General features: G+C 40.9%; 1 protein-coding gene across 2 annotated transcripts; it reads right to left on the bottom strand.

The window, feature by feature from the left end:
* Positions 1-22832, bottom strand: ttyh3a (tweety family member 3a). Of its 2 annotated transcripts, XM_061711398.1 has the most exons (15): positions 22642-22832; positions 18100-18269; positions 16236-16347; positions 15857-16077; positions 14721-14816; positions 14272-14344; positions 13361-13436; positions 10049-10104; positions 9332-9424; positions 8271-8363; positions 7460-7596; positions 5954-6127; positions 5545-5626; positions 4121-4222; positions 1-1911 (listed from the first exon to the last, which is right to left on the bottom strand). In XM_061711398.1, the coding sequence occupies exons 1-14, from the start codon at positions 22765-22767 to the stop codon at positions 4142-4144; spliced, it is 1590 nt and encodes a 529-aa protein (XP_061567382.1). In that variant the 5' UTR covers positions 22768-22832; the 3' UTR covers positions 1-1911; positions 4121-4141. The 2 variants fall into 2 exon arrangements, with proteins under 2 accessions (XP_061567382.1, XP_061567381.1); XM_061711397.1 differs by lacking the exon at positions 4121-4222.
* Between the last annotated feature and the right edge of the window lie 4775 nt (positions 22833-27607).

Below are 27607 nucleotides of genomic sequence, written 5' to 3'. Positions count from 1 at the left end.
TCTGTTTCCTGCCAGGATCACTCCAGAGAGCTGCTGCTCCTCAGTTATAGTTTATTTCCAAACACAGCGTTCAAGCTCAATATAACCACAGCTTTTACATGTACACGTTACAAAATTATGTATAAAAAAAAAAGAGAAAAACCTTACATCTACAGTGACTCGTTTCCAATCAATCAAATCAATGACACTTAAATCTATTTATATTCACATTAATTTTCCAAAACATTGTACTCTATGCTAAACTTATTAAAAAAAAAAAGACACAAAAGTCAAATAGAAAACAAAACGCTTAAAATGTATAATAAACTTTTCAAGAAATTAAAAGTCAACTTGAGGATCTTTTTAAATTCATTTTGATTCTCATCTGTACATAATCATCATCATCACAAAGAGAATATAATCGCCCCCCGCCCAAAATAAAAAAAACTGCATCAGTGTACTAATGCTGAAAGAAGCTTAAATGCTTTGAAAAACAGAAGGAAAAAAAAGAAAGAACGACATTTAAAAAGATACTGAGATAGTAAAATAGTTGTGCTTCACTTGTTGGCACTGGTCATAAACAGACATCTACGAGAAGCTAGCGGAGGCTGCAGAGGCTCAAACATCTCACTCCACATGTGAAGGGTCGTCATGCTTCCAAAGAAAAGTGACTTTATACACAGAGCAGTTGGTAAAAAAATCCTGTTCCAGCATCAAATCCTCTTATCTACTTTTATATAAATGCTAAAACACATTTGAGAGACACTGCAATGCCAATGCTTAACGCCCTTTCTTTGAATTATCTGGAGGAAAGTATATTTTCAGATAAATGTGGTTTAAAACTTTGACATGTATTTTGTGGACAGGTCTGTGGCCGGGTAGAGTAAACGTGTGCGTGTTCTTGAAACACGCAGGTGGAGGAGGAGTTTGTAATCCTCACTCTTCTCCTGCTTCACCACCTTTTATAAGGAATCAGGGTCCAGTGGTATAAAATATTCTCTTCCATCTCAAACTCAGCAGTTTCCATCACTCAGCTCATCTTAGAGCCAGTTAAAGATGTGCCAGGTCCAGCTTCACAGGTTACAGTCACCACTGAGGATGTGGGGCTCATCACACCATTAAAAAAACAAAAACAAAAAAGCCACGGCAAATAGTGCCGTGGCTTTGTAAAACGTGCAATACCGCAGGAAAACTGGTCCCAGACATCGGATTTAAGACAGAATACCACGAGAAGCCGTATAAGAGTGTGGCGCATGTGCCATGTACAGTAAACCCACTCTCACCCGGGTTTCAGGCTCCTCCAGCAGGAAAGAGGCGTGAGGAGCTGAAGTTTTAACTGTAAAGTGAATCTATACAACAATTTGATGGATGCCAGGTGCATCAGAAGAGAGATTATATTTATACGTCAGATAAGAGGAAAGTGACGGGTCTTCCTGTGACTCCTCCCACAGTAAAGACAGTACAGTACTTCACAAACACAACCAGTGTTAGTCTATGAGCACTTCCAGACTCCCCACCACCACGATGCCTCGTTGGGAGTGACGGTGCACGTCATGGTGAATGTCGTGGTGTGTTCAGCTGGAAAAGAGTCCAGGCTCCATCGCATCAGAGCTGTAGTTCAGTCTCAGCACCAGGGATGATTCATGCCAGTTTGGAGGCTGCAGAAGTAGATCCTGCACTCCCGACTCATGAGATGAGATCTGATGATGTCCGTGATCTCTGCTTTAACCAACCGGCAAAAAGCACATTTGCTTTGAATCAAGCGAGGCAGTTGATGGTGGCAGGAAGCAGAAGACTGAATGACAGGACTGGTGGGTGGAGGAGAGGTCAGTGCTGCACGCTGGAGGGGCTCTGCGGTGTTTGATGTGCTGGTGGGCTGTTGGGATCCGGTCGGCTGTTTGCCAGGTACTTGGCCCGCATGCTGGAGGTGTACTGTGAGGAGAAGCAGAGAGAAATGGATCGCAATTTCACTCTTCACAGTACAGGACATGAACCGAGGGTTAAAAACATATACAGTTAACGTTTTTATGTAGGATTTTCCCCTTATTCAGCAACAATGAAAAAACGAACAAAACAAAAAGCTTTGGTGGATTTCAGAATAAATCTGTTCCACTAAATTAAAACACCAAAAGCAGCAGAGAACAATAATATAACTGGGAGAGATAAACAACACAATTGGTTTTAAAAGACCAGAGAAAATCCTACACAGATTACCTTTGAAACAAGTTACTCCGAAGTGCTGGAATCTAAAGGATGTTAAATGATTCAACCACAGAAACATCACAGAAACGGCTACAGGAGACAAAGACATCAGTGAAGGGAGTGGTGTGAACGGAAACCCGCAGCAGTTTACATCTTGCTGTGATTCTCCGTGCACTCTGGCAGAGCCAGACATTCATATATATTGAGGATGCACCCATGCAGTTTTTGAATGCAGGTGAAACAAGTGCTAAAAAAAAAAAAAAGGCCAACATTTCACTCCTGTAGAAACACTGTTATTGGCGGCATTTAAACAGAGTTTCTCAAAGCTATCTGAACAACCTGTCGAGGCTCAAAGCATCACGACAACGATAAAGAGAATCAGGTAAAGGTAATGTGTGCTGTAATTTATTGGTATCTTCAGTCTCGGTTAAAGATTTGCTTCATTGTTCTGTCGATAACTTGTCAGAAATAAGGTGCAAGTATTTGGTGTCGTCTCCCATGGTCAAACGGTAAGTTTTTATTATGTAATTAAATAAAAATGGAGGATCAAAATAAGCTATCAGAGCTTCTGGATCCCTCCTTTGAACGTGCACCAGGTCCGACAGAAGTTCCATGTAAAAGGCTGAAGGAACCAACCCGACTACCTGGAGGGGCTTTACGGAGGAGCTGCATGTGCTGTGAGAACCTGCACATGGAAAAGCTACTGAAGCACCAGCGAGGAGGAGATGGTGGATTAAACAGCAGTAACGTGGAGGAGAAGCTACTTTGTGTGTCTTGATCTTAAGAAGACGACAGGCTGACATGCTCCGTTAGTAACTGGGAAAGACTGATTAGTTAAGACGTCAAGTCAGAAGAAAAGTCATTTTATTGGGAGAATTTTTCACGTCATTAACCCACAAAGATCTGGGTTTTAACGCTAAACTAAAAAAAGTGTTCTCCTGCTCTCATCATTTATACGGCATGATCGAGTCAGTTAGTGTGTTCAAGTTTGGAGCCCTGATCTCTGTTAGATGTTCGGCTTGAAAATATCTCTTATACGGGAACTGAGTGAGAAGCTGATAACAATCGTCTGGTTAGTCAGGCGTGGCTGAAGTAAACCGATCAGAGCTGACCAACAGAATCGTACCAAATATTTTTAATAGCAAAATCTTCTTTAATAAAATAAATCTACAAGTTCTTTAGAGTTCAAAAACTACTGGAGTGGGAATGTATTAGTATTTCATGTTTAAATCTTCATGTTTCAACAGATACTAGAATATTTTTTCGAGGCTAAAACCTAATCCAGTAAATGTGAAAATCTCAGCGTCTACCAGAACAAATTACTTATTTTTCCAATCTTACTTATCCATGACCGTTTAAGTTATTCCTGATGGGTTCAGTTAGCTGTGTCTCTTTCCCTCCAGACTGGCAGACGGACAGCAACAACACGTTCATGCTTCATTTCTTTTTTTTGTAAATCTTCTGCCACAACAGTTTCCAGAATGAAATATTCACTTCTTAATCTTGCCTTTTTCTATTTACACCGTTTAAGAACAGTTAATCTCTGCAGTATCTTACTTGTAACTATCGTGATCTCACCCTCCAACCCAAGAATCAGGGCAAAGTAGATCCATAAGGTCACGGAAATGCCTTAAAAGCTTCATTATCTGATACAAGTGGCCAGTGATTCATGGGTGACGGCGAGCCTCGCGGCTGCACATCTTCCTGCTGATGCGTCTATGTGCAGGGGGGAGGCCAACATGCAGCCTAATGCCACGGGAAACAGACATCAGGTGAGACACTACGTGGGACAGTTACAAGATTCAGGGCGGAGTGGGGGGGGGGGGTCCGGCAGCCTCAAAAGCACCTAAGTAAAGGGTCAGTAGAGCCAGGGTGGTAGACGGGAGGAGGTACAGGGAGGAACAGGCCAGCGGGGGGAGAAGGTGGACATGTTTAGTACCTGTTAGCATAGCAGACGATGTTACCAAAATGATCTTGAACTCTCCGAGGGCTTTAACTGCCAGCAGTGACCGCTGTTACTGTCCGCAGCAGTCAAATACAACTGGATGGATTTGCAAAGAAACAAGAACGACAAGAAGAGAGTATAGAGAAGATGCACAAAGCAGTATTGAGGTCAGAGCAGACAGACAGACAGACAGACAGACAGACACTAGGGAGAGCAGGATCTCTAGTGGAGGTTCGGGCCGGGACTGGGGGCAAGACGGGAGGACTCGGGTTCTCACTCTTGATGCAAAATAACACCGTCGCAACGTCACGCTTCAAAACTGTTCCCTTGGAAAGAAACTGAAGAATCATAAACACCAGAACTTTATCAGATCTTGATCTGATAAACTTCAAGATGGATCGAGATCTGATCTTTATCAGATCAAGGTTAAGTCAGATTAAGGGGGTAAAGTCTACTAGCTTTCAGCTAGAGGGGCAGCAGCGGTTAATTGCGACATTCACACCTGGGGAGCTTTTATAGTCACCAGATGACTGACATTTATAAATACTGGCCTAAGTATGGAGGCAAAACCATGCTATTGATCCTTTGAGGATTTCAAGTTTTCCCACTCCTTTCGAATAAAAAGGAAGTCAATAGTTCACTGAAAACTGATAAACCTATGATGGCTGATCGGAGAGATCATCATTGATCTGGATTTCTTGTCTCTCCAAATGTTCCATCCCAAAGTTTCGTGTTTTAAACCTGTGTGTTTACTTATGCTATAAAAACATGTTAGATTTTATTTTTGAGTTTTTATTTTTAAATATAAACTTCTCTAATGAAGGACTGCACTTCATGTTCCAAGTTCAGACACTTTCATAGGACAAGAATATGTTTTTGGGGTCAGGAAGTGAACCGGGTGATTTTCGCAGGTCTAACAGGTGAAACACAACACAGCAACTCGACGACCGCTACAACTCGTACACAGAAGCTGTAGCTGCCTTTAGTTTAAAAGTCAATAAAATTAGACATGAAATGAGGTCAGAGAGGGGTGGGGAGACGTTCAGCCAGAGGCACAAGGACTGTAGCTTCTGTTCACCGGACGTCTGCTAAACCAGGTGAGGTTAAATACGCGGCGTAACAGGGATGGATACGCGCTTCTGCTTGCTCAAACCAGGCCAGTGACAGAACAATACGCTGGTAGAATAAAAACAAATCCTGCAGATAATCCAGTGTAGAGATGGGTAAAGTTTAGTTTCCAACCTGGCTTTCATGTCCATTCCTTTCAGTGCATATAAATAGTTATATTTATAACACTTCCCCAGTTCTGAAGTTCATAAAAATAACATTTCTGGTAAAAGTTATAAACCCTCAAAATGACCCAGAGATGATCATCCAGTTTCATTTTTCCCTTTAAAAACAGGTAATACGCTACTAACCGAGGGAGGAGGAGACTCGCGCCCAATCAGCGGTGTGTTTTCACAACGAGAGTTCTGGTTCTGGAAGTTGGAGTTCTGAGCCCTGTTGAACAAAACACACAAGACCACACGCAGAAATGAAATAATGCTTTGCATGTATGAAACTCTCCAGTTACAAAAAACTACACACTGCAAGAAAATGACCCCCCCCCCCCCCCCCAAATCTTCCTGCATTCATTTGTATCACAGCTGAGGAACAGCTGCATTTGCTGCACTCAACCAGACTGGAGAACTGAGCCTCTCTCTGGATTTACTCCTGCCAACACCGGGAAACTATTACTGCTGCGGACTGTGAAAATAAATTATGCATCAATTCTGCTTTTCCCTTAGCGTGGTTTCCTGTTAAACAGCTGTATGAGAGGGGTCTTACATGTACTCTGTGACAGGTGCGTTGCTGACAGTGTGGGCTGTAGCAGGGATGGAGGTCTCGCTGCCGAAGCTGCTGCCACAGCTGTACAGGCTGGGCATGTGGACCCGGTACAGGTTGTCATGGGTTTGCCTTCCTCCGTGACTCAGAGAATCGTCCTCGCTGTCTTCTTCGGGCCTGCAAACACCAAACAATACTGTCAGACCGCCACCAGAGGGAGCCCCTGTCCCATTCTGCTGATGACAAAGGAACTTAAAAATGCCACGTGGTCATGTTTTACATTCATTCTCTGTCCTGTTTCCATACAATGTCATCACTGCCTGAAACGTAAAAACAAGACAATTTCTCTGCAGTTCTATTAAAATAAGATGCACTTTCCCATTGACCTTAACAGAGCTGAAGAAAAAGTGCACAGATGGGGTAAATGGCCCAGTTTACACAAAAAGGCCTGGATTTTCAACCATCACAATAAGAGTTTTTTAATGCAAGACATCTGCAGGTGTTTTATTTTTTTCACAGCTTTATGGTTATTCTTTTTGGTTTATTTCAAAACAATGACGCTCAAGTCTGCACACCAGAAGAAAGTAATTCTCTCAACCTCAGTCTGCCAAAATAGCCATAACACCGCAGTAAAGAGCCTGTCTCCCTCTGGTGTTCATGGTGCCCACAGGCTAATTTATGGCATATCAAGCCCATTAGATCACAGAATCAAAATAAAACCTCTTCAAGCTCACTGTCAGAAAAAAAGTATTTTACTTGTAAAATAGCAAGACTGGCAATACTTCAGAAATGTTATCCGTGTATATAAAAGATACATCCACATAATCATTTGCCATTTTGAGCTGCAATTCCAGATGGGGAAAAATAATTTGCTTCAATGAGTCATTACAACACAAGTGAAACATCCCAAGCCAAGCAATGATCACTGAGAATAACAGACTGGCAGCCTGTAAGCTCTTGCTTTGAGACAGGAAGCTCCAGCTGAGATCAAACTGATGATCATGCCCCCCAATGATAAGCAAGAATCAGTTAATTATGTGGAGCCGCAGGGCTGATGGCAGTGCCTGGGAAACCACCTTCCTCGTAGCCGTCCTGCATACCTCATCTGCTGCTAAGGGGACAAAATCTGAATTATTTTACTCTATCGACCGAAGAAAAACCACAAAACCCAACGCAGGGTTTATGATAGATCTAAGCCAACATGACACAATTATGGGGGTAACAGGAAGTAATCTATCTGAGGAAGCAGCTGGAGCCATCTGGACTTGTCGCACTGGTAAACACGGGGAATTTTTGAATCCTGCACTGCATTTTTTCCCCTCTTTAAAATCACAGTATATTCCTTTGAAAACACAAAGGCTATAAAACGTATGTTAAAACCATTAATAATTAAGTTTCTCTTGAATTATTTCTTACGGTATACATTTACACACAGTTCTGAATCTAAACTTGGCTTAAAAGCTTTTGCAGTGCCACAGGTGGAGTCGATGTGGAGGGTGCATGTCTTACTGCTTTCCCCGCCAGGTGTGTGGCACACTGCAGACGATGGAGCTGAACATGAGAGCTGTGACGAAAGAGAAGAGCACGAGGTATATGAGGCCTTCCAGTCCGTCGTAGCACACTCCGGTCACGGCCTGGACGTAGTCCTGCAATACATGGATGCAGGAGGAATAAACAGGTCAGCCTCCAGTCAAAGATGCAATTCAAGCACATGAACCAAGCAGCAAAACGCAAAAAAATAACTAACATTGGTTAGAAATGGGCTTTTACATTTCATTTGCTTCAAACCAGTGAGAACGATTGGTATTTTTACCTTGATTTAAAGAGGAATAACCATTATCATGATAGGATTTGCACTCCTTGAACAATTCTAGGCCTCAGAAAGGTTTTGTTCCACTAAAGGTACCGGTGTACATGGTTTAATTGCACGTTGGTAATGGAGTAGATGTAAATAAGGATGACGCAGCCAAAAAGCAAGAAGTAAAATGCAAAACTTGTATGCGCCGCTTGAAATTTAGACTCCAGTTGGGAATAAGCCTCCAAAACGAAGCCACTGCCTCACTACTCGTCATGCTGCCAGCTTCATAAGTGGTACAAAGTCCGCTGGGAAAGAACTTGCATACAGGAAGGAAAATATTATTTATAGTGACAGGTGTGCAAGCTGCAATAACATAAAAGATGGGTTATTTTATCCAGCTTAACTGCACCACAAAACACGTCGCAACAAATCAGTGTGCGGGCCTCTTTTTAGAAATATCGCACTGTGAGCAGCGCTAGAGGAACAGTGTCTTGGTTTGTGCGTCCCATCCTCCCGGCTCACCATGTGAAGGCTGCGACAGTCCACCAGAGCAGTGAGCTGATGAAGGCTGATCTCTGTGTTGTTGAGGATACCCTGGATCTCCTCCAAAGTTCCCTGGAAAACAGTCAGAAAAAGTGTGCAGCTGAAAACTGTGAAATCCAACCATGGCAGGGGAGGATTTCATGACCAATCTTGAACCTTGATACAGAAATCAGTATAATTCAGTCGAGATAAAACAACAGTGAGAAACAGTCATCTCCTCCTGAATGTTTATCTTTTGACACTTTGTTCAAGGTGTGCTGTGCCCTGGTGTCCCTGTAGGTCACTAGAACACACCACGGTTACCAATGATGATGATAATCAGCTGATTCTGAAACGCCGGGCTGCTGCGTCAGAAGGCACTGATGTGATTGGTTCCTCTGTCTCGTCTGTGTGAATTATCAAGGCAGCGGCTTAACAAGGACGTCTTTCTGCACCGATAAGACGAGACCGCTGTGTGAAAGTGGCTGAGGAGGAACAAATGTGAATGGCATAAATTAATCAGGAAAAGGAATTTCCCCCCTTCAATGATGACCAATTCACTGATCTCCCAGTCGCTTTTATTAGACATCTCCTATAAATATACCACTGTAGTTGAAAAGCAGATTCTAACGCAGGAATTTTAATAGACGGTCTCAGTTTTTCATCTCGTCAACATTTCAGCTCTGGCTGAATATGTGTCTGATTGCCTGATAAAAACGTTTCAACGACCTCAGCAAATTCCCTCTGTGGGTATGTGAAGAGAAATATGGCTCTCTCTGTTCCCAATGTCAGCTCTCATTTATCCCTCTGTCAACACAGTGTAAGGACCAGCGCTGGACAATACCGCAGCGATGTATGGACAAGGGCCAGTGAAAGCCTAATGCCGCTAAATGGACATAATGCAGGTCCCAGGTGGGCTGTCAGCAAACCTTTATGTGGGCAGGTGCAGTTTACTCCTTTACATGCCAGTCAGGTCTCATTCAATGGGCTATTTCCGTCACCACAAACAGTTCCAGCGACCCTGTATTGGGGCGCTTCTACCGACACGGCTGGAAACTTACCTTGGTTTGTTTATATTCTCTGGTGGCAGAGCGCAGCAGCTCCGACACATCGTCCTGCATCTCCACTAAAGCTTTGTGGCTCCCGGAAAGCCTCTGTAAAAAGTAGCAGTTCAGCAACAGTCAGGTATATTTCATGTACGTCCATTTGTTAATTTACTATAACAAAAACCACTGTTTGATACTGTTTCTATTTTTGTCACACGGATGCTCTGTGAAATCATGCAGACCACTCAGGCCTGAAAGCTTTTCTATAAAGTTTTCTTATAGCTTCCTTTTGGTTCCATTTGAAGCATCTCACTTTCAATTATTAATAAGGTTTAAAACACAAAATGTACGTAGTGCATTAAAGACAAACCATCTCCCAGTAATGGAGACAGTGCACTTGAGTTCAATATCTCGTGTCTAACACGGACTTTGTTCTCTAGGTTCATACAATCAGCTAGACACAGGAAAAGCAGTTGGGCATCTGTTTTCCTGTTTCAGGACAGAAAGTACAGAACTACTTGTTTGGGGGGAAAGAAAAAGAAAGTCTCTTTGAAGCAGTGAGAGTGACTCACAGTAGCCTACTTGTATTCTTACCAGTTACCAGCTCATGCACCATTCAAAGAATATGCCATTAATATTGCCTGCTTTGACTCGGGCGTTATAAGACACATCTTTTAAGTATTAATAAATCCTTACAACAAAGAGAAAAATGTTTACATTTGTACAACAAACCTGCTGAAAGGGGTTGGTTTGATCTAAACTGCAACCAAGGTAGTACTGCAGGGTATCTGAAAGACAGGAGACAAAAGAGGTTTGTAACGTTCACATGCAGTGATTTGACTGAAAATACTACTTTTTAAAATTAATTTCTGACATGTTGCAGTTCCTGAAAGCCAAACTTGTAGCAAACTGTAGTTGAAGGAAAGAAATACACGTCAAATGTAGATTTTTTTTTTCCACAAATGACTAAATGGATGACGTTATGTAATTCCGATGCCCTTCGAAAACCCCGACCTTGACTGATTCTGACAACAGCACCAGCTCTGGTGAACACAGAGGAACTGAGTCTGGCTCATTAACAACTGCTAGCGTGAGGTGAGTTTTTAAGAGCTGTTTTTGGCTCAAACAGCCGCCTGTTGTGGATGAAAACACCATGTGAGTGGCAAGAGTGAGCCAAAGCTCTTAGTGAGCACAAATGTGAGGTGAAAGTACCTAGAAATGTTTGGTTTTTATCACTAGTCAGAAAGCAGTTGTCTTTCACTTGAAGCGTGTGTTCTGTCTTGTTTATCTGTACATCGCCTGCTCTGAGCCACTGGTTCAGTCTCTATAGTTCTGCTCTACGACTGACGCCAAAACATCTTGTATTCCACGTCATCTGTTTGACTTACAGCGTTTTCTACTGCTTTGTTACAGCTTCACTGTTAATCTAATTGTGTATGAGGTAATCCGGAGCTCTGGGGTGAAATATCCAAAGAGAATAAAGTACACACGTGCTGCAACCGTATAAATGAATTCTCTTTACGAATCAAGGCTTTAACAACAAACTCAAAGCCAATGAAAAACTGAGGTTTAACCCTCTTACGGCACCCCACCTCCCGGAAAGCAACCCAAACAACGGTTACACCATCTCTGGATATTGTTTAATTACAACAGGCCTGTATGCTGTTCACAGCTCAGAAAAAATAAATAAAGCTGGAATTAAAGCTTTGTCCTTTCCCAGGCTCTTACCACCCATTTAGTTAGTTTAAAGTCGCAGCACTGTCAGTGTCAATGAGAAATATTTTACATGTGTGACTCAAGATTTATGCAACACAGTAAATGTGCACAGGGGCAAGCTGTGAGAACACCACCGCCGCCGATCTGACGCATGGACACATGGAGCCCAGTGACGTCCAGGCTAACTGCTGAGTCAGGAGCTTCACTTCCCCACATGGCTGAGCATGAGGAGAGTTTCCGGCACAGAAAAGAGCACATCACGCAAGCTGAAGTGGGTCCAGCTCACACACGCACCCACAATCACTCCAGCTATACGTAAATGAACAAAGGCGTATTATTTTACCATATTCCAGAAAATGTTAATTTCTTTTTCCCTCAGTTATCAAACCTTATCCATCCTAATCCTTGGTCTCTTTGATAAAATTAATTATTCAGTTTTTTCCAGGTTTCACTTTGATTGCTAGAGTTCAGTAAAAAACAGCCGCAGTAGAAATGACCTCTACATGCAGGTGGATAAGCATACAACCAGTAAGAAACGACGGACGAGCTGTACGCAGAACAACAACCACTCTAGCATCGAAATCCAACCAAAAGGGAGAGTACCGGTAGTGAAGGAGGAACCCTGCTGAGAGGTTGTTGGTGGTTTTGCAGTAAAAACGTGTTAATCCAAGGTATATTTGAGATTCGGCTGCAAACTTGGCTGTTCTAATTAATGACTCTTGGATGCTTCTGTTTGAGTCACCACATAAATCCCACCCTGTTTTAATTGGTTCGGTATGTCCTGTACCCGTGGAAACGCCCGTTGTACCAGTCCCATTTCACAAGTAAAATCTTCTCAAGGTGAATTAGTACGTCTGCCCAGACTAATCAAGACTAATCAATTGAGGCTGCTTGCCCAATGAGCCACCTGAGAGCCTGTGGTCACAATGCCGTGTGTTTGTTTGAGAGATTTGGTATTAATCTTTGCTCCCTATTGGAGTTCCAGTGAAATCTGGAGTGTTGCGTTTTGTTTTACACATTCTCAAAACAATCTGGATATTTCAGCTGAACCGAACAAACAAATGGTAATAAGATTAACCACAGTCATCAATACCCTGTGACTGAATAAAGCTGGAGTACAGAAATGAGCGCTCGGGTTTATAAATGGTGGCTTGTAAAGATCCTACAATCTCTGTTGGAGCTGCATGGTATCTTTGTAACTGAAGGCAATGCTTGTTTTGAGACAAAGCCATTGGAGTGAGAAAGAAAAAAAGCTCTAGCAGCAAGATTACAAATTACACAAATAAGGATGTGTATGTTTCGACATAACTAGGGAATGAGGGAAAGCAGAGGAATAAAAACTAACCGACTGTTGTTGACATGATGAATGTTCCAAGTAAATATAACAGCGATTCAAAAGGCGAAGCAATAAATCCAATGCAGTGAAAACATGAGCTAACAAGAGCGTTGACTGGTGTAATTTCAAAAAAAAGGTAGAAAGGTGAAGGAGATATATATATATATATATATATATATATATATATATGAAAATATACATTTTAAAATGCATCTCTTTGTACTGCTGACAACCTTGAAGGAATGACACAGAAAATTAGATGATATCATCCACACCGAGTGAACTGCATCAAGCCTTGAAGCAAAAGTGAGCATTAAGGCTGCATCATAACACAGATACCTGCACAGCCGAGGTTCACTGTTCAGATCAACACAACACTGACAGCTAATGTCCTGTGTTGATATTTTACATTGAGCTTTCAAAACATTTCAGAGGAGAGAGCAGAAGAGGTACATCAAGTTAATATTGAAATGGGACATCAAGCAGGCACACTTTGCATCAATACTGTTTTTTTTTTCACTTCAAACATTTCCAAAGACTATAACTGCAAAGGGTGATTCAGGACATATATTAAGTCTCTGATCCCCTGGTCCACTGCTCTTATCTCCCTCATACACTCTGCCTCTCACACACACAACCGAAGGCACATCTTTCCCCTTACATGCATCTCATTTTGAAAATTGCCCAGTATTTCTTATGAAGGGATGCATTAGAGAGGCTTCCGTACGGCTTTAAAAAGGCAGCACACTGCTCTGCTGACCTCGCTGCAGATGTGGCAGTCATTCTGAGGGACCACAGGCCTTGGGCATTTTATGAGGGACGGATAAGAACAAGCTTAAGCACTTTGCATAAGTTCTGATGAATTACGCTGAAGTGAGAAATTATAGCAGCATGTGCAGCAAAATGGTAGTTGGCTTAAATTCATAACTTGAAAAAGCTGACTCTATATTTGCTGCAAGCACGTGAATGACACTTTGTGGAAGACGTCATACCTTGACTGATGACTCCGTACTGCTCCACCACTTTGGTAACATATGTATCAGGAGAAACACAAAAGTCACTGGAGCTCTGGAAGACAAAAAAATGCACGACTTACAAAAGGAAGTCCTATTTGTAGAGACATTGCCATTGTTTTATCACATTGAACACAAAACACAGGATGCAGCGTTTCATTTGATGTAACATGCATTTAAGTGGTTGCTCCTTCCGCAGCGTGAAATGCTGCCTCAATCGGAGCTGAGCAATTACTCATACACTCAAAATACACACACACAAAAAAAGTGTGAACAATCTGATTCATATGCAGGGGAGGAAATCCTGCACACAGCCCTTAATTTTCCATAAATAAAGATGAAGATTATGTTTTTTTAATCCTTCTGGAAAATGTACTTAATGATGTCTGTTTAAATTAAGTAAAACGAAAACAAAAAATAGAAGAAATATCTGCATTTAAGACACTATATTCTTCTTTTAACTCATTTTCATTCTCCATGAAGTAACGAAAGTTGCAGCTTTCTCTTCTGTAATAACAGGGCTACAAAATCAATCCCAGTTATTATGCTTCAAACGCCACATCTTAATCACCATCATTAGTCTCTGTGATTTCAGGGATAAAGTTGAGTGAGCAAAAAAATAAACAACGCTTTACAATCCAACAAGTCTATATGACATTTGTGAAAGATGCATTTATAAGTAAAAGCATTCTTTGGAAGAATAAAGAATCAACTTGTTGTGGGCATATGGGCATTTTATTTTTATGATCACTTTGTGCTTTTCACATCTTGTTTTATCTACACGGTTGAATTCCTTTCCTTTTAAATCTTCACACAAAAACTGAATGTTCCAGTTACGTGCAGTAAACTGGTCAGCTCTGCCTAGAAACTGCTTGATGGGGGATACGTACCACAGATACGGCCAACTCTACCCCCAGGGAGACCCAGCTGATTATCAGAGCCAAGACACCAAACACGCACACCCTGGAGAGAGATGTCAGGAGAACACACAACCAGCAGTTTTAGAGCCGTAACGGTCGTATGCGCAAATGGAAGAGAAATCATAACAGTAACAGACGATCTACTCATATTTGGTAGATGGGAGAAAAAAAGGCCAACATCTTAAGAGCCATTGACAAACATCAAAATAATCACCAGATACAAGATATTTATATAAAATGAATTATCGTCCAACTGAAATGTTGTCTAATGCCAATTTATTGAGACAAATCTAAAATGACAAAGTGGACCTGATGATTTGAAGGGCTTTGTATACGTTAACTGCAACTTAGCAAAGATAACTACCGAGTGTAATATTGTTTTCCTTAAGTGCAGCACAGTGTTGTCCAATGAGACTCACCCTATAAGTATTCCTTTGGAGTTGCGAATGAGGCCAAACAGCACCAGAAGGCAGATGAGGACGTCGAACAGCAGGAGGACTAGGTACCCGAGCCACCTGTGAGGACGCACGCCATCAACAACAAATCGCAAAAAGTAGCACAGTGAGGCCGAATTATTCTTACTATGAGAAATGTTTTTAAAATCATACACCATCATACATGATTGATGCTAAATATTTTCGGAGTTAAAAATGATCCATCCTGATCCTACCGACAATTAAATGACAAGTCGGTGATTTCTTCATTCTTAAGCTTCTTTTCTTGCAGTAAAAAACCTTTCAACTCCTGCTCACATCCACCTTGTGAGTACAGCAGGAAATCATTTAAATGGCATTCAGTACCGTTTCAAATGACTCCAACAGTCACGGGTATTGTAGGCTCTGATTAGCATTCGTGGGAACATAACACCTTGCTGTGCATCTTAGTTCTAATGAGGGAAGTACATTAGAGGCTGCTAGAGTGGGCACAACTAACTCCCTTCTCTTTTTAATGTTTACCGATGGAAATGGATGTGGATCTAAAACATGCAGCACCTATCAGACAAGGGAAGACCAGTCAAAATAATAAACTAGCTTAACATTTATATAAATATCTTTTTTCCTTGAGAAAAAAATTTTAAAAACCTGATGTGTGGATTTACAATTTCAGTCAACATATTTTCTGTAGACTTGAAACACTCCCCTTGGACATTTATTTCCTTTATCTTTCAAACTCACTGTACATTAGTCACCCAATAACGTGCTGAAGTCATTCCTTATTATCTCTACCCACCATTACTTCCTTCTTCTTATCTGCTGTGCCACTAATGTTAACAGAAATGGATTCAACAGAGAACAGAGCGGACTCGGGTAACGCGGTCTCAAAGCTCTCAACCATACATGAACACAGAGATGAGAGTTAGGATAAGTCTTCACAAGCCTGTGAATGAATGCTCTAATGTGTTTCTAGATATAGAGTTGAATAAAAATGATGCATTACTTCCAGTCCATCCATTGTTGTCTTTCTGTAATGCCCATAAACCTTTAACACTTTGCTGCTGCTATACTTTTGAGTCATTGCTATGAGCAGGGTTTTTACTTGGCCATTATGGTCTTACCTATACCAGTCGTATAGCTCAGCGTTGACGGCCAGCTCGTCCAGGGAGATATTGGAGTTGTCCCAAAAAGGAATCTCCACCATCTGTCTGACCAGCTCATCCAGCTGGCCCTGCAGCTTTTGGATGATAGACAGGTAGTCGGCATGCTGTGCATACTGGGCCTCAAGCTGCTGGAGATTGTCATCTACTGTCTGGTTCAATGAGGATGTACTGTCATATACCTGGAGCCAAAACAGAGACACAGGGTCATGACGGATTTCAGAGAAGAAAAGGAGGGTTCACTACAGAGCGCGACTGAAATCAAGGATGTTCATGGCAGGAGAGTGATGAATTATCAAATACTTTGGTATAATTTCTGCTTCTGGTCTTTTGGTCTTACCAGCTTTTGCACCCCAGTGATTGTACGGTTGGCGTGGCGGAGGGAATACGTCATCCGATTCACTCCATCACAAGTCTCGCCGTTTCCATAGAAACCGACAGCAATGCCAGCGCTGAGGGGAGACAAAGGGGAGGGAGGGAGAGACGGGCTGGTGAGGAGGGGGGGATTAACTAAAAAAGACACAGAGAGGAGACAGAGAAGAGACCAAGCGAGGGGGACAGCCAGGCAGGAAGAGAGGCGTGTGAACTCTGTTTTAACCCTGTCCGCTCAGACCCCAGTCAACAGGCTCCTTTCAGCTCCGGCAGAAAGACTCCATACAGAACCATGGAAACACAGAGGAATGGACCAGCTATGCCCCAAACCCCACACCACAGCTGACAAAGGCTGTACTGAGGCAGGCCATCAGCGCTCATTTGCAGTGACAGATCTCAAGTAGCAGATAAACAGCTCTGGCAACAGTTTCTAAAAGTACATGAACAGAAAAAAAATATAACCTCATGACCATTTTGTGTGAAATGAGTCACATCTTTCTTATTCACAGCAATATTCCAAACTGTTTTCCATAGTTCAGGGGAAAAAAAAAACTGAAGGGCACTAATCTCTGCTGTCGTGTTGCAGCTCTTGGTCTTTAATAACTTCAGACCTACACCACTCGTTCTGTGTTTCATCGAGTGGAATGATGACAAGTGAATCCTTCCGGCTGCCTCCAACTGTTCAGGCAACAGCCCTCAGTACATCAGTGAGCTTCTCTTCCTTCCTAGAGTGTGGCTAATCTCCCTCACACCCTACAGCGTGAAAAAGGTGAACACATGCAGTTCGACAGCAAAAACAGTCTTTACTGCGCTAACATTTTGATTAAATAATAATAGCTTCAAGATAATCCCAATGAGCAGTACGTTGTGCAACGTTTTTGAGCCCATACTTCCTGCCAAAGAGCAAAAGTAAAACCAACAAAACAAAGACAGAAATGTCTGATCTGGCCATATTAGCTTTTCCTGCTCTCTCTAAAACATTTGTGCGTGGGTACATACAAAACACACACAGTGATTGTAATGCAATTCTTGTTCTCATAAGGTCCCTAAGCTCTTTGTGCTTGTACACTGAATCAAATGTGTTGGCTCTCCAGTGGCCCCTCAACAAGAAGAGGAAAACGAGACACAAACGCTGTGTGCAAGGACAGTAAACACCGCCAGATGGTTATTTCTCACACCATCTACTCAAAAACGTAAAAATAAAACTGAAAAGTGTACCCATTTTGCATATGGAATGGGTATAACAGGCAACTAAACAGATGTATAAATATACAGTAAAAGTGTCTATTCATAGCACTACTGGGGCTCTACAACAATGCACACAGTCTGCAACAGCTTTTATGTGCAACTCGTCAGTTCTGCGGTTACACAATACTTAGCAGATGAAGCATCAGTTTATTACTTTGCAAACAAATGTCAACCAATCACGTAAACTAAGAACAATATATGGAGCCTGTCTTCAGACCTACAACTTCCTGGTAGATGCCAGTATAGGACACAAATTGGTTCATACTTTTTAGTCTTAAAATAAAACTTCAGGCGTCCGAGACAGACTCTCGTATAACTTACATCTATTTTGTCCTTGTGTGGGGCATGCAAAGTACCAAGTATAAACAACAACACTGGCAGTGTCATTTACAAGACGCATAGAAATACAGAATAATTATATATAAATAATTAGTTGAAAGAAATCTAAAACCTGATTTCCTGAGGCATATGGAAAATGAAATGGCAGACAGGATTCTGATATGCCGATCATGAATTTAATGAAAAGGAAGTGAACCTATGCTTGGTGATCTGGATTCGATAACACATTTCTATACTGTACATACCTGCACACGAGTGTAGCGATGATGACGCACCACGCTGTGCAGCAACAGTCTGCATTGGGCTGATCCAGACTTTTGTTCCGCCGGCAGCAAAGGCAAATGGAATAGAAGAGCAGGAACAGGAGGTCGAGAGCCAGACAGGCCAGCGCCACACTCCCCAGCAACAGGATAGACTGATGGAGAGGGAGGGGAAAAAAAACACATTTATGGAAACTTCATAGCCATTATTGCATTAATGTTAAGAACAGTTGTGATAATGGATTTCCAAAATGTCCCACAGAGACAAACTGCACAGTATACTTTTATACTTAGCAGTATACTGCAGATATCTTCTACACTTACTTTTATGACAACTGAAGATGGTTAGCATTCTGCACATAGGAAACTTTGTACAATGCAGTACATAAATGTCAACCTTTACATAATCCTGAGAGTAGTAGCGCCACTAGGGCCCCATCTTTTCTCGTTATTTCATAGTACATTAAAAGTGGTTTCAAATTTTGATTAGGCACTGAACTGTTTATTCACGTAAATCACTCCAGAAGTTTTTAAATGCTGAATCAATAAATGGAAAATCTGACAAGTTCAAAAGAGTCATGCTACTCTGGTAGTATTTCACGGCTTACAGTAGAGCGATGTACAGTGACAGTTAAACCTCTCAACCAACAGCAACACTTTAGACAGGATGTAGGTCAGACAAGAGGGCCTGTGTTCACTCTATACTTCTGGGGATTTATGGCTGAGTAGATTTCCGTTTACTTCTGTTTTGTTCAGTTTATCAAATCAATGACACTCTGGTAATGTGTTCATTTCAGAGCATGAACTCAACCTTCACTGAACAATTTAGTACAACCACAGCGCAGTCTTTAAACAGCTGTGAGTCTATTCCTGTGTTGACAATCACACAAGTGACGGACTGACCGATCGGAGACGGTCAGATGATTTGGCTCATGCACGCTGAACTAAATAGCTCACCCAGGAGACAAAACAGATTGCCTTAATGCAATGTAATTTGATTTACTGTTACATGTCAGTCACTCAAGGTGGCATGAGCGAGACATAGTTGCATAGTAAGCACCACGAATAGCTCAGCCATCTGGACGAGTCAAGACTTCCTCTTAAGCCTGCGGGAAGTGCTGCATTAACAATGATTAGCAGCTTGTCATCACCGAGGGTTAATCATTATGGTTTGAGCAATGACCTAGTAATGATCTCTTCTGTGTGACTTGTCATGACAACAATAAGAGAAGCTCCATCAGCTGGATTAAATGTTTGTTTTGTTAAGATGAACTATATTCAGTCTATTCCATCACCATTCAATACGTTTACGATTTACAGCCATGGTTCACCTGGCTATCCATCTGAATTCCTTTCCTCTTTGGTACAAAGAATTAGACTGGTTTTTCTGGATAAAAAATTTAAACAGATACAGAAGAATCTGCCTCTGGACATAACTGGATAGGCATACAGCCAATACGGGGAACAAAGCATACAAGATATGCAGAGCAACGATCAGACGAGTATTAATGAGAGCCATCCAGAATGGCATGTAGTGGAGAAGGGAGGATGGTGAATGAATCCATGGTGTTATTAGCAATCTGCAGTCATTTCAGCCGTTTTCAATTGCAGTTCTTGGTTGCTTTTGCATGAGTCAACTTATAGAGCCTACTTGCACCTCGTGATTGGTTTGGTACTTTCTATTTTTGGTGGAATGGCCGTGTACCAGACCCATTTCACAGAGAGAAATTTCACAAAGTGAATGAGTTGGGCTGGAAGGGTTACAACCCGGGGTCGCTGCCCCAAAGACTACAGTGGTTGTGCAAAGCTTTTACTAGAGGTTGTCAAAATGACATTGAATAAAATAAATAACACATTAAACATTTACTGGACTATCAAAGCTCTCTGTGAGGATGAAGTGCATCAAACATTGCTGTTACACAAAGAAGTGTGTTGTGTGTGTGGACAAGTACATGCATGTTTCATGAAACTACAAGAAAAAAAAAAGTATCTTGAAATACAGCATTGTAAACAAATTATTTGAAATAGCACATATAACCAAAACTAGGGTTGTTCGATTTTGGCCAAAAATAAAATCTCGATTTTTCTCTCTCCCAAAATCCGATTTTCGATTACTTTGTGAATTGACAAAAGGCAAAGAAATGATTTCAAATATGCTGTTTTTTTATTGAACATTTGCCCAATTGGGCTTTAAGTGCAAACTTTGCTCTTATTAAACCAAAAATGAATGAATAAAGTGCAAAACTCTGTAAAATAAGTTGAAAAAAAGTTTAAAAAAATATAATAAAATATAAAGATTTATCTCTGAAAAAAAAAATAAAATCAGCAAATCAGCACTTGCAAACATACAGTAAGTTATATTTCCAATTAAATAAAACAAGACATTTTCTAATTAAACTAAACTGGGTCTTTGCATGCTAAATAATAATGCAACCCATGAAGGAAGTAGAGGTGTGTAATGTCAGTCATTACATTTGCTATTCACATTTGCAAGTTTTTTGCAAGGAACACGAGCCGGTCTACCGCATCTGGCTTGAGAGATGCCCGGTGGCATGTTACAACGCCCCCTCCTACACTAAAGAGCCTCTCCGATGGGGCACTGGTCGCAGGTATTGACAGGTATTTCCATCAATCATTAATATGGTATCAATCATTAATATGTGTGCAGACAAGGTTTAAAAAAAAAAAAAAAGAGAAAAAAAAAAAAAGTGAAAGATCGATTTTACGAGTTTCACGTTTTAACATCGTATATTACATAATCGCGATTACGATTTAAAATCGATTAATCGAACAGCCCTAACCAAAACATTCACTTTGAGACTAAGGAGATACAGAATCCATAATCAAATATCATGTAGTGTAAAGATGATGCTCATGCACAAAGAGGAGCAGAGTTGAAATAAAGTCAAACTGCAGCAACTCCACAGCAGAGGAAATGGTCCGGCATGGTGTGTGTGTGTGTGTGTGTGTGTTGATTCACCATGATTTGCACACCAATTTTCAGCATATGAATGTGCTTCAGGCAGAGATTGACTTTCGTTTTCCAGTGATGATGCATCCTTATTAAAGGAATGAGAGCTGGACCTCTGAATCTCCAGCCTCAAGGATGTGGTGTATTTTGGCTGCGATGAGACTGCTCACCTTCAGGCTGATTCAGTGTCAAATATATATTTCCAAGAGGATGTACACCAAAGTTCCTTGAACTGGGTAGAAGTTTGCAAAGCAAAAAAGGTTGCGAACCGGATGTTAAACTCATACTGTGGAACTAAATTCAACCAGAACAAGTAAAATGATCATTTTTGTCTAAACTAGAGTCAATGGTATTCTCCAAGTCAAAAAGTAAGAGGAGAAACATTTCAGAAAATGTCAAACACCCAAATCTATAAATCTAAATGATACATGAAAAACTAGATTCTACGTCTTAGGTTATGTTCATTTGCAAACCCCAAAATCAGTGCAAGATTTAACGTGGCACCATAGGCCACATGGCTGGGGCGCATCCGCTCGTTTCTCAGGAACCATAGCTTCCCTTTTCTCTAACGCTTAAATTTGCTTCTCTGCTTTTAGTTTCCTGCTTTTACGAGAAACTGAATCTTGATACAACTAGGAAATGCTATGCCTTTTACATACGCGCTCTTGATCTAACCCAGAGTATTTCTGAGTTTGCCCCACTTAGGGGATTTGGACCAGGTTAAAGGTCATTACAACAAGTTATGTTAATAACCAAGGGAACCAGCTCATTGTCGAGTTTGAGTAGTAGTGTCCACATTTTGGACATGATCTTCAGAGATACTGAGACTGCTAATGATTTCATTTTTGAGTTTCTGACATCAAACCCAGTGGATATTTGTAATCGCTGACCTGGAACATCCGGTAAACATACATATAACTACAGAAGGTGTTCCACACACACCCAAAGAAAGAAAATAATAAACTGCAATAAAGAAAAAAAAAAAAATAACACTCCACCTGAACTTGTAAGATAAGATTATAATATTAACCATGGGAACAAATGCAATGCTACTCCCCCCCTCCCCCAGTCTTAGCCGCTCAACAGGCTTTGCAGACTCCTCCTTGACCCTTCTCACCAGCTGAAAAGCCTGAATAATTATGAGGATTTCTTTTTGTATAGGGCACTTAAGAACCCTGATGATTCTCACATAAACAGTAGATATTATTAGATGTTTAGGGATTTAATATTCAATCAAGTGCCTGCTCCAGTCAACTTAGGATGACTGGGACCGTACACAGTTCAGTGCCAGCTGGCCAGAGTCTGGACAAGGTCAAGACCTGGATATATCAGCTATGCACAGATGGTGACGTGGATGATGAGAAAGAACAGGTGTTAACAGGTCATCTGTCGCCAATGAAAGCAATAATCTTATTCAGTCCACAGACTTGGACACCAGTATGTCAAACTCATGATGCGGCTGTTGAAGGGGAACACTGAAATCAGGAACATCTTATAGCAATGACCAGATTCTATCACGCCACGACACAAGTGGAAGAATGAAGGTTTGGTTGTACCTGTTGATATGACCATTCCTCTGGTAGAAAATCGCTGCTTGTTTGCTCGAACTTGAAGTTGAAGTGGGGCAGTCTGTTAAGTAGGTTCACCCACCACGGAGGAGAGTAGCTGACCACCGCTGCCATGGCGACTAGGAGTCAAACGAGGATGCTTTTCAACTGTTAACAGGCTGGGAAATCCACTTCATACAACCTGTCTGTATCCAGGACTGAGAGAGAAACACAAAAGTAGTTTAGGCAAAGAAGCTGCATAGCTTTAGAGTCCTTACAAACACCAGGAAACTGGACCACATTACACCGGTCAGGAAATCGCTACACTGGCTTCCAGTGAGTCAATAGAGTTTAAAATCTACAAAGCACTGAATGGTCTTGGACCAAAATACATGCTTGATCTGTAATGGCGCTTTTACACTGGTACCTACTCAGCGTGACTCGACTCGCCTCCACTTGCCTTGCCCTCGTTTCTTTTTAGAGACCCAGATGAGAAGTAAGCGGGATTGGAGCGAAGCTGCTGTGACGTATTTGATTGTGTGATCTAAACGAAGAAGACAACAACACTAAAGATGTAGAACATGGAGGAGATGATATATGTGCTGCTGGGTCTGTGGCTTGTGTTCGATATCAAGTAAAAAAATTAGAGTGAAAGAAGCTTAAAGAAGCTTAAAGCGGCAACGTTTTTTTTTTTTTGTGTCAGCGCTGCTGAAAAGTCAGCTGGAGCCGCGAGCTGCTGAGAAGTGACCAAGCGCCTGGTGGATCTGGTCGTTCCTTATCGCCCGTCTAGATCCCTTTTTAATTCTCTCCTCAGCCACCAGGTTTATGAACATCTGCACCTCAGAGTTGGATCACCAAACAGACTTTAGCGTCGCCATTGCCTGTTGAATAAAATGAACAAAAAGCTGCGAGTCGCTCTTTCGCTGATTTCCACTTCCTGACTCAGACGTTGACGGCCCCCCGCCTGTATTGTGATGACGTCAGATACAGGGCTGACTCAGCCGCTTAGAACCTCGGCAGAATAGTTACAGAAAAAGTATCTACTCGGCACGCCTCCACCCCTAGTGGAGAAGCGCAAAACCGGGGCGAGGCGAGTAGGTACTAGTGTAAAAGCGCCATTAGTTCCCTATGAAGCTCCCAGACCCCTGAGGTTCATCTGGATCTGGTTTGTTGTGTGTCCCAAAAACAAGAACCAAGCAAGGTGAGGCAGCGTTCAGTTATTCTGCTCCTCACCGGTGGAACAAACTTCCTGTAGACCTGAGGTCTGCTCCAACTGTCAGCTCCTTTAAATCAGGCCTAAAAACATTACTGTTTACTGAAGCGTACTCTTAAATTAATGAACTTTTTGATTTCAAAACACAGTTGATGAGGCTTATAATATTCTGTTGCCACACTGTATCCAGAAGCTGTTTCAGTAAAGACAAAGTGTATATGAACTGAGAGGAAGCTGTATGTTCACAAAAACAAAGAACAGAACGGATGTCAAACATAGATGTGTTTCAATTTATGGGGTTAATCTGTGGAATGTTTTGGAAATAGAAATTAAAGAGTGTAGTACATGCCAAATATTTAAAAAAAAATATTGAAGAACAAGATGCTCATTAAATTGTCATTGTATGAGTGTTTATGTAAGTGTCAGAACTTAAATAGATAATATGTCTATGCAGTATATTGAATGTTTTCAATATACAAAAAGTATATGAAATGTTTTTCTTTTAATTGATTTACTGCTCTGCATTGGTATATGTAGGAGCTGAAAGAAACTGATTATAAAAGGGTAGGCGTAATAAGCTAAGCTTCAGCCTACACCTTTTTGGTCTTGTTTTGTTTATATATTTTGGTCTAATCCAATATTAGCATTAACTTCATGTTTATTTGATGTTTTATTTTCTTTTGTATTTGAATTCTAAATTTGGAAATGACTGAAATAAACAAAGAAATAAAAAAAAAAAATACTTCCCTGCTGTCTACTGCCCTTACTTTTTAAACAACTTGTGCTTATTATTATTATTATTATTATTATATTTTCTTTTCATTTTATTTACTGTTTAACTGTGTCTTGCTGCTTGATGTTGATGTAAAGCACTTTGAATTACCTTGTGTTGTGTTTTGCTTCTTGTTTTTTGTTGTTTTCTGCTTCTGTTTTGTATTACCTAGCTTATTCTATTCGTCTCATCATCTTTTTAGTCTCTCTCGGTGCAAAATAACAGTAATTCCCCCCTTTTTCTTTTTTATAATCTTCCCTACAAAGTACTGCTTCTTACCTGTATGTCATTCAATGTTATATGAATTTAAAAAAGGTCTCCAATGTAAACAAGTGTAATGCTTTCTTGGAATAATGCCTTTTAGTTGACTTTGTATCAGCGAATCTGTACTGTCATGAAACTGTACCTGATCCTATGCAATTCTTCTAATAAATTCTTCAATCAATCAATCAATGAATTGTGCTATACAAATAAACTTTCCTTGCCTTTACACATAATAGCATCTAATTAACGTCCCCCTTTTTTGCTAAAAAAAACAACAAAAAGGGGAAAAACTACAGTGAATTGTTTGCATTAATGGCGTGCAGTGAGGGATTTAAAAGCACGACTACTTAAAGGCTGATTTATGGTTCCGCGGTACACCAACGCAGAGCCTACGGCGTAGGGTACGCGGCGACGTGCAACGTACGCAGTAGGCTCTGCGTCGATTTAACGCAGACCATAACTCAGGCTTAAGTGTTTCAGCTATTAGTACAACACAGTCACGACCACTTCACGTAAACATGTTATTTACCTCGTTAACCTCCCGGCTTGAGCCGCTTACGGCAGTCCTGTCGTTAGCAGGGACGCTGCTGACCTATTAACCATGAGCACATTTAATTAAAGCTTTAACAGACAGTTATTCCCGATGTGTGGGTTAGCTTAGCGTTAGCCGGTCTGGCTGCTGCTGCTGAGATCCGTCGGACTTGAAAAACGTCAATAATGAGACTCTTTTGTTCCTCTTTTGTTTGTCTCGTCTGCTTTACATCCCGGCTCTGTTGATATTACAGTTTCCTCACTTCTTCATCTTGTTTTCCCAGCGCACAAAGTTCATACAATCCACTCCGACCGACTCCTGCGTCCAGTTATCGCCGGAGTTCGAGATACTAGAGCCAAAGCTGCGACTGTTCAGACAGACAGCCAGCCCAGCTGGGGTTTTACCACTTTACCCCGGAGATTGCAGCCCAGCCCGTCTCGTAATCACCAAAACACAGAAACGCAGAAACAGCCGACAGCGCCGCTCAGAGGACACGTGGTAAAACCTGGATTATTGCCGCGTTCCATTTGTCCTCGGAAGTGGGGATTTCCTAGTTCCTAGTCGGAATTTTCAACTGGAACGCCCCTCGAAGTAGGATTTCCCACTGGGAAAGTGGGAGAGTCTTCACCACCCCGGAGTTCACGTTCCAAGATGGCTGCCCCGGTTGTAAACAGTAGAAGAGAGCTCTGTAAAAATTCGTAGCACTTCATTCTAGTTTTGGTCACACTAAATCAGTCGTATACAAGTATCATGTGGTATATGCGAACTACAAACTTGTTTACCTAGTTTGTAACTGGAACGCTGATAACTCGGCTGTGACGTCATTCCCAGTTGCGAGTTCCGACTTCCGAGGTAAATGGAACGCAGCATAAAGCCTGGATTATGGTTCCGCGATAAATCGACGCAGAACCTACGCCGTAAGGTACGCCGTAAGCTCTGCGTTGGTGCAACGCGGAACCATAAATCAGCCTTAACAGAGGTTCGAGTCCTGTCGGAAATATCACTGCTGTTATACAAACGGCTGGAAGCAATCGTAAAAGTTAAACCAGTTCGTGCTTCTTTCTTCTTATTTATTTTTTTACTTTTGTTTTTCATATTTATAGTATAATTTCATATTCATACATATGTATAATTCTATAAAAAATTACCGAATTAAGGTATGATCAATTCACACAGAGACAGTTTCTTCCCCCAAGCTGTTGCTCTGATGAACTCTCATCACTCAGGGTCTCAGAGTAATCAACCATAATAATAATAATAATAATAATAATAATAATAATAATAATAATAATAATAATAATAATAATAATAATAATAATAGTAATAATAATAATAATAATAATAACAACAATAATATGCTGTAACAATGCACCTTTCAATAAATAGAATAGAATAGAATGTACCTGGGTACAGTGAGATTGAAAGCAGCATCACCTCTCCAGTGCAAGACAAATAAGAACAATAGTGCAAACAATAAGAAATATAAATAATATAAAAAATATAAAAAAGGTTAAGGTGCATTTGAATAGTGATTACCTGATATTCTATTTACAGATGATAGTATATACACATGTCTACCTCATACTGCTGCACCTTTCACTTTTTTTAAATTGTATATGTTAATAAGAGCTGTCATTTGTCTATTTACTGTACAGTGAGCGAAACAACCGGAGTCAAATTCCCTGATTCTGATCACTCATAGAATCTCAGAATAATCAATCACTGTCCAATAATAATAATAATAATAATAATAATAATAATAATAATAATAATAATAATAATAATAATAACCACACTCATATGTAACAATGCAACTTTCAATAACCATGTCTACCTCACACTGCTGCACCTTTCACTTTTAAATTGTATATATGTTAATAAGAGCCATTTGTCTATTACTGTTCGTAACTATTTAAATCTGGGTTCAGTGAGCGAAAAAAAACGAAAACGGCGTGTTCATACTTGGCCAATAAAGTGTATTCTTCTTCTATTTTTCTTCTATTTAACAACGAAAACCCAAATAAACGAGTAATTTGAAGGCGGCATTTTTTTTCATGCAGGTTTAAATAACTTCGAAGAATGAGGAAGAGAGAAATAAAGCCAGTTCAACTTTTACAAGGACAACCAGAAAATAAACAGCTAAAAATAGTATGGTATTCCCCATCTTATTCGGGGAAAGTCACATAATACAGCA

The sequence above is a fragment of the Cololabis saira genome, chromosome 21 (genome assembly GCF_033807715.1).
Source record: "Cololabis saira isolate AMF1-May2022 chromosome 21, fColSai1.1, whole genome shotgun sequence".
Classification (NCBI taxonomy): domain Eukaryota; kingdom Metazoa; phylum Chordata; class Actinopteri; order Beloniformes; family Belonidae; genus Cololabis; species Cololabis saira.
This window is presented reverse-complemented; position numbering and strand designations above follow the sequence as displayed.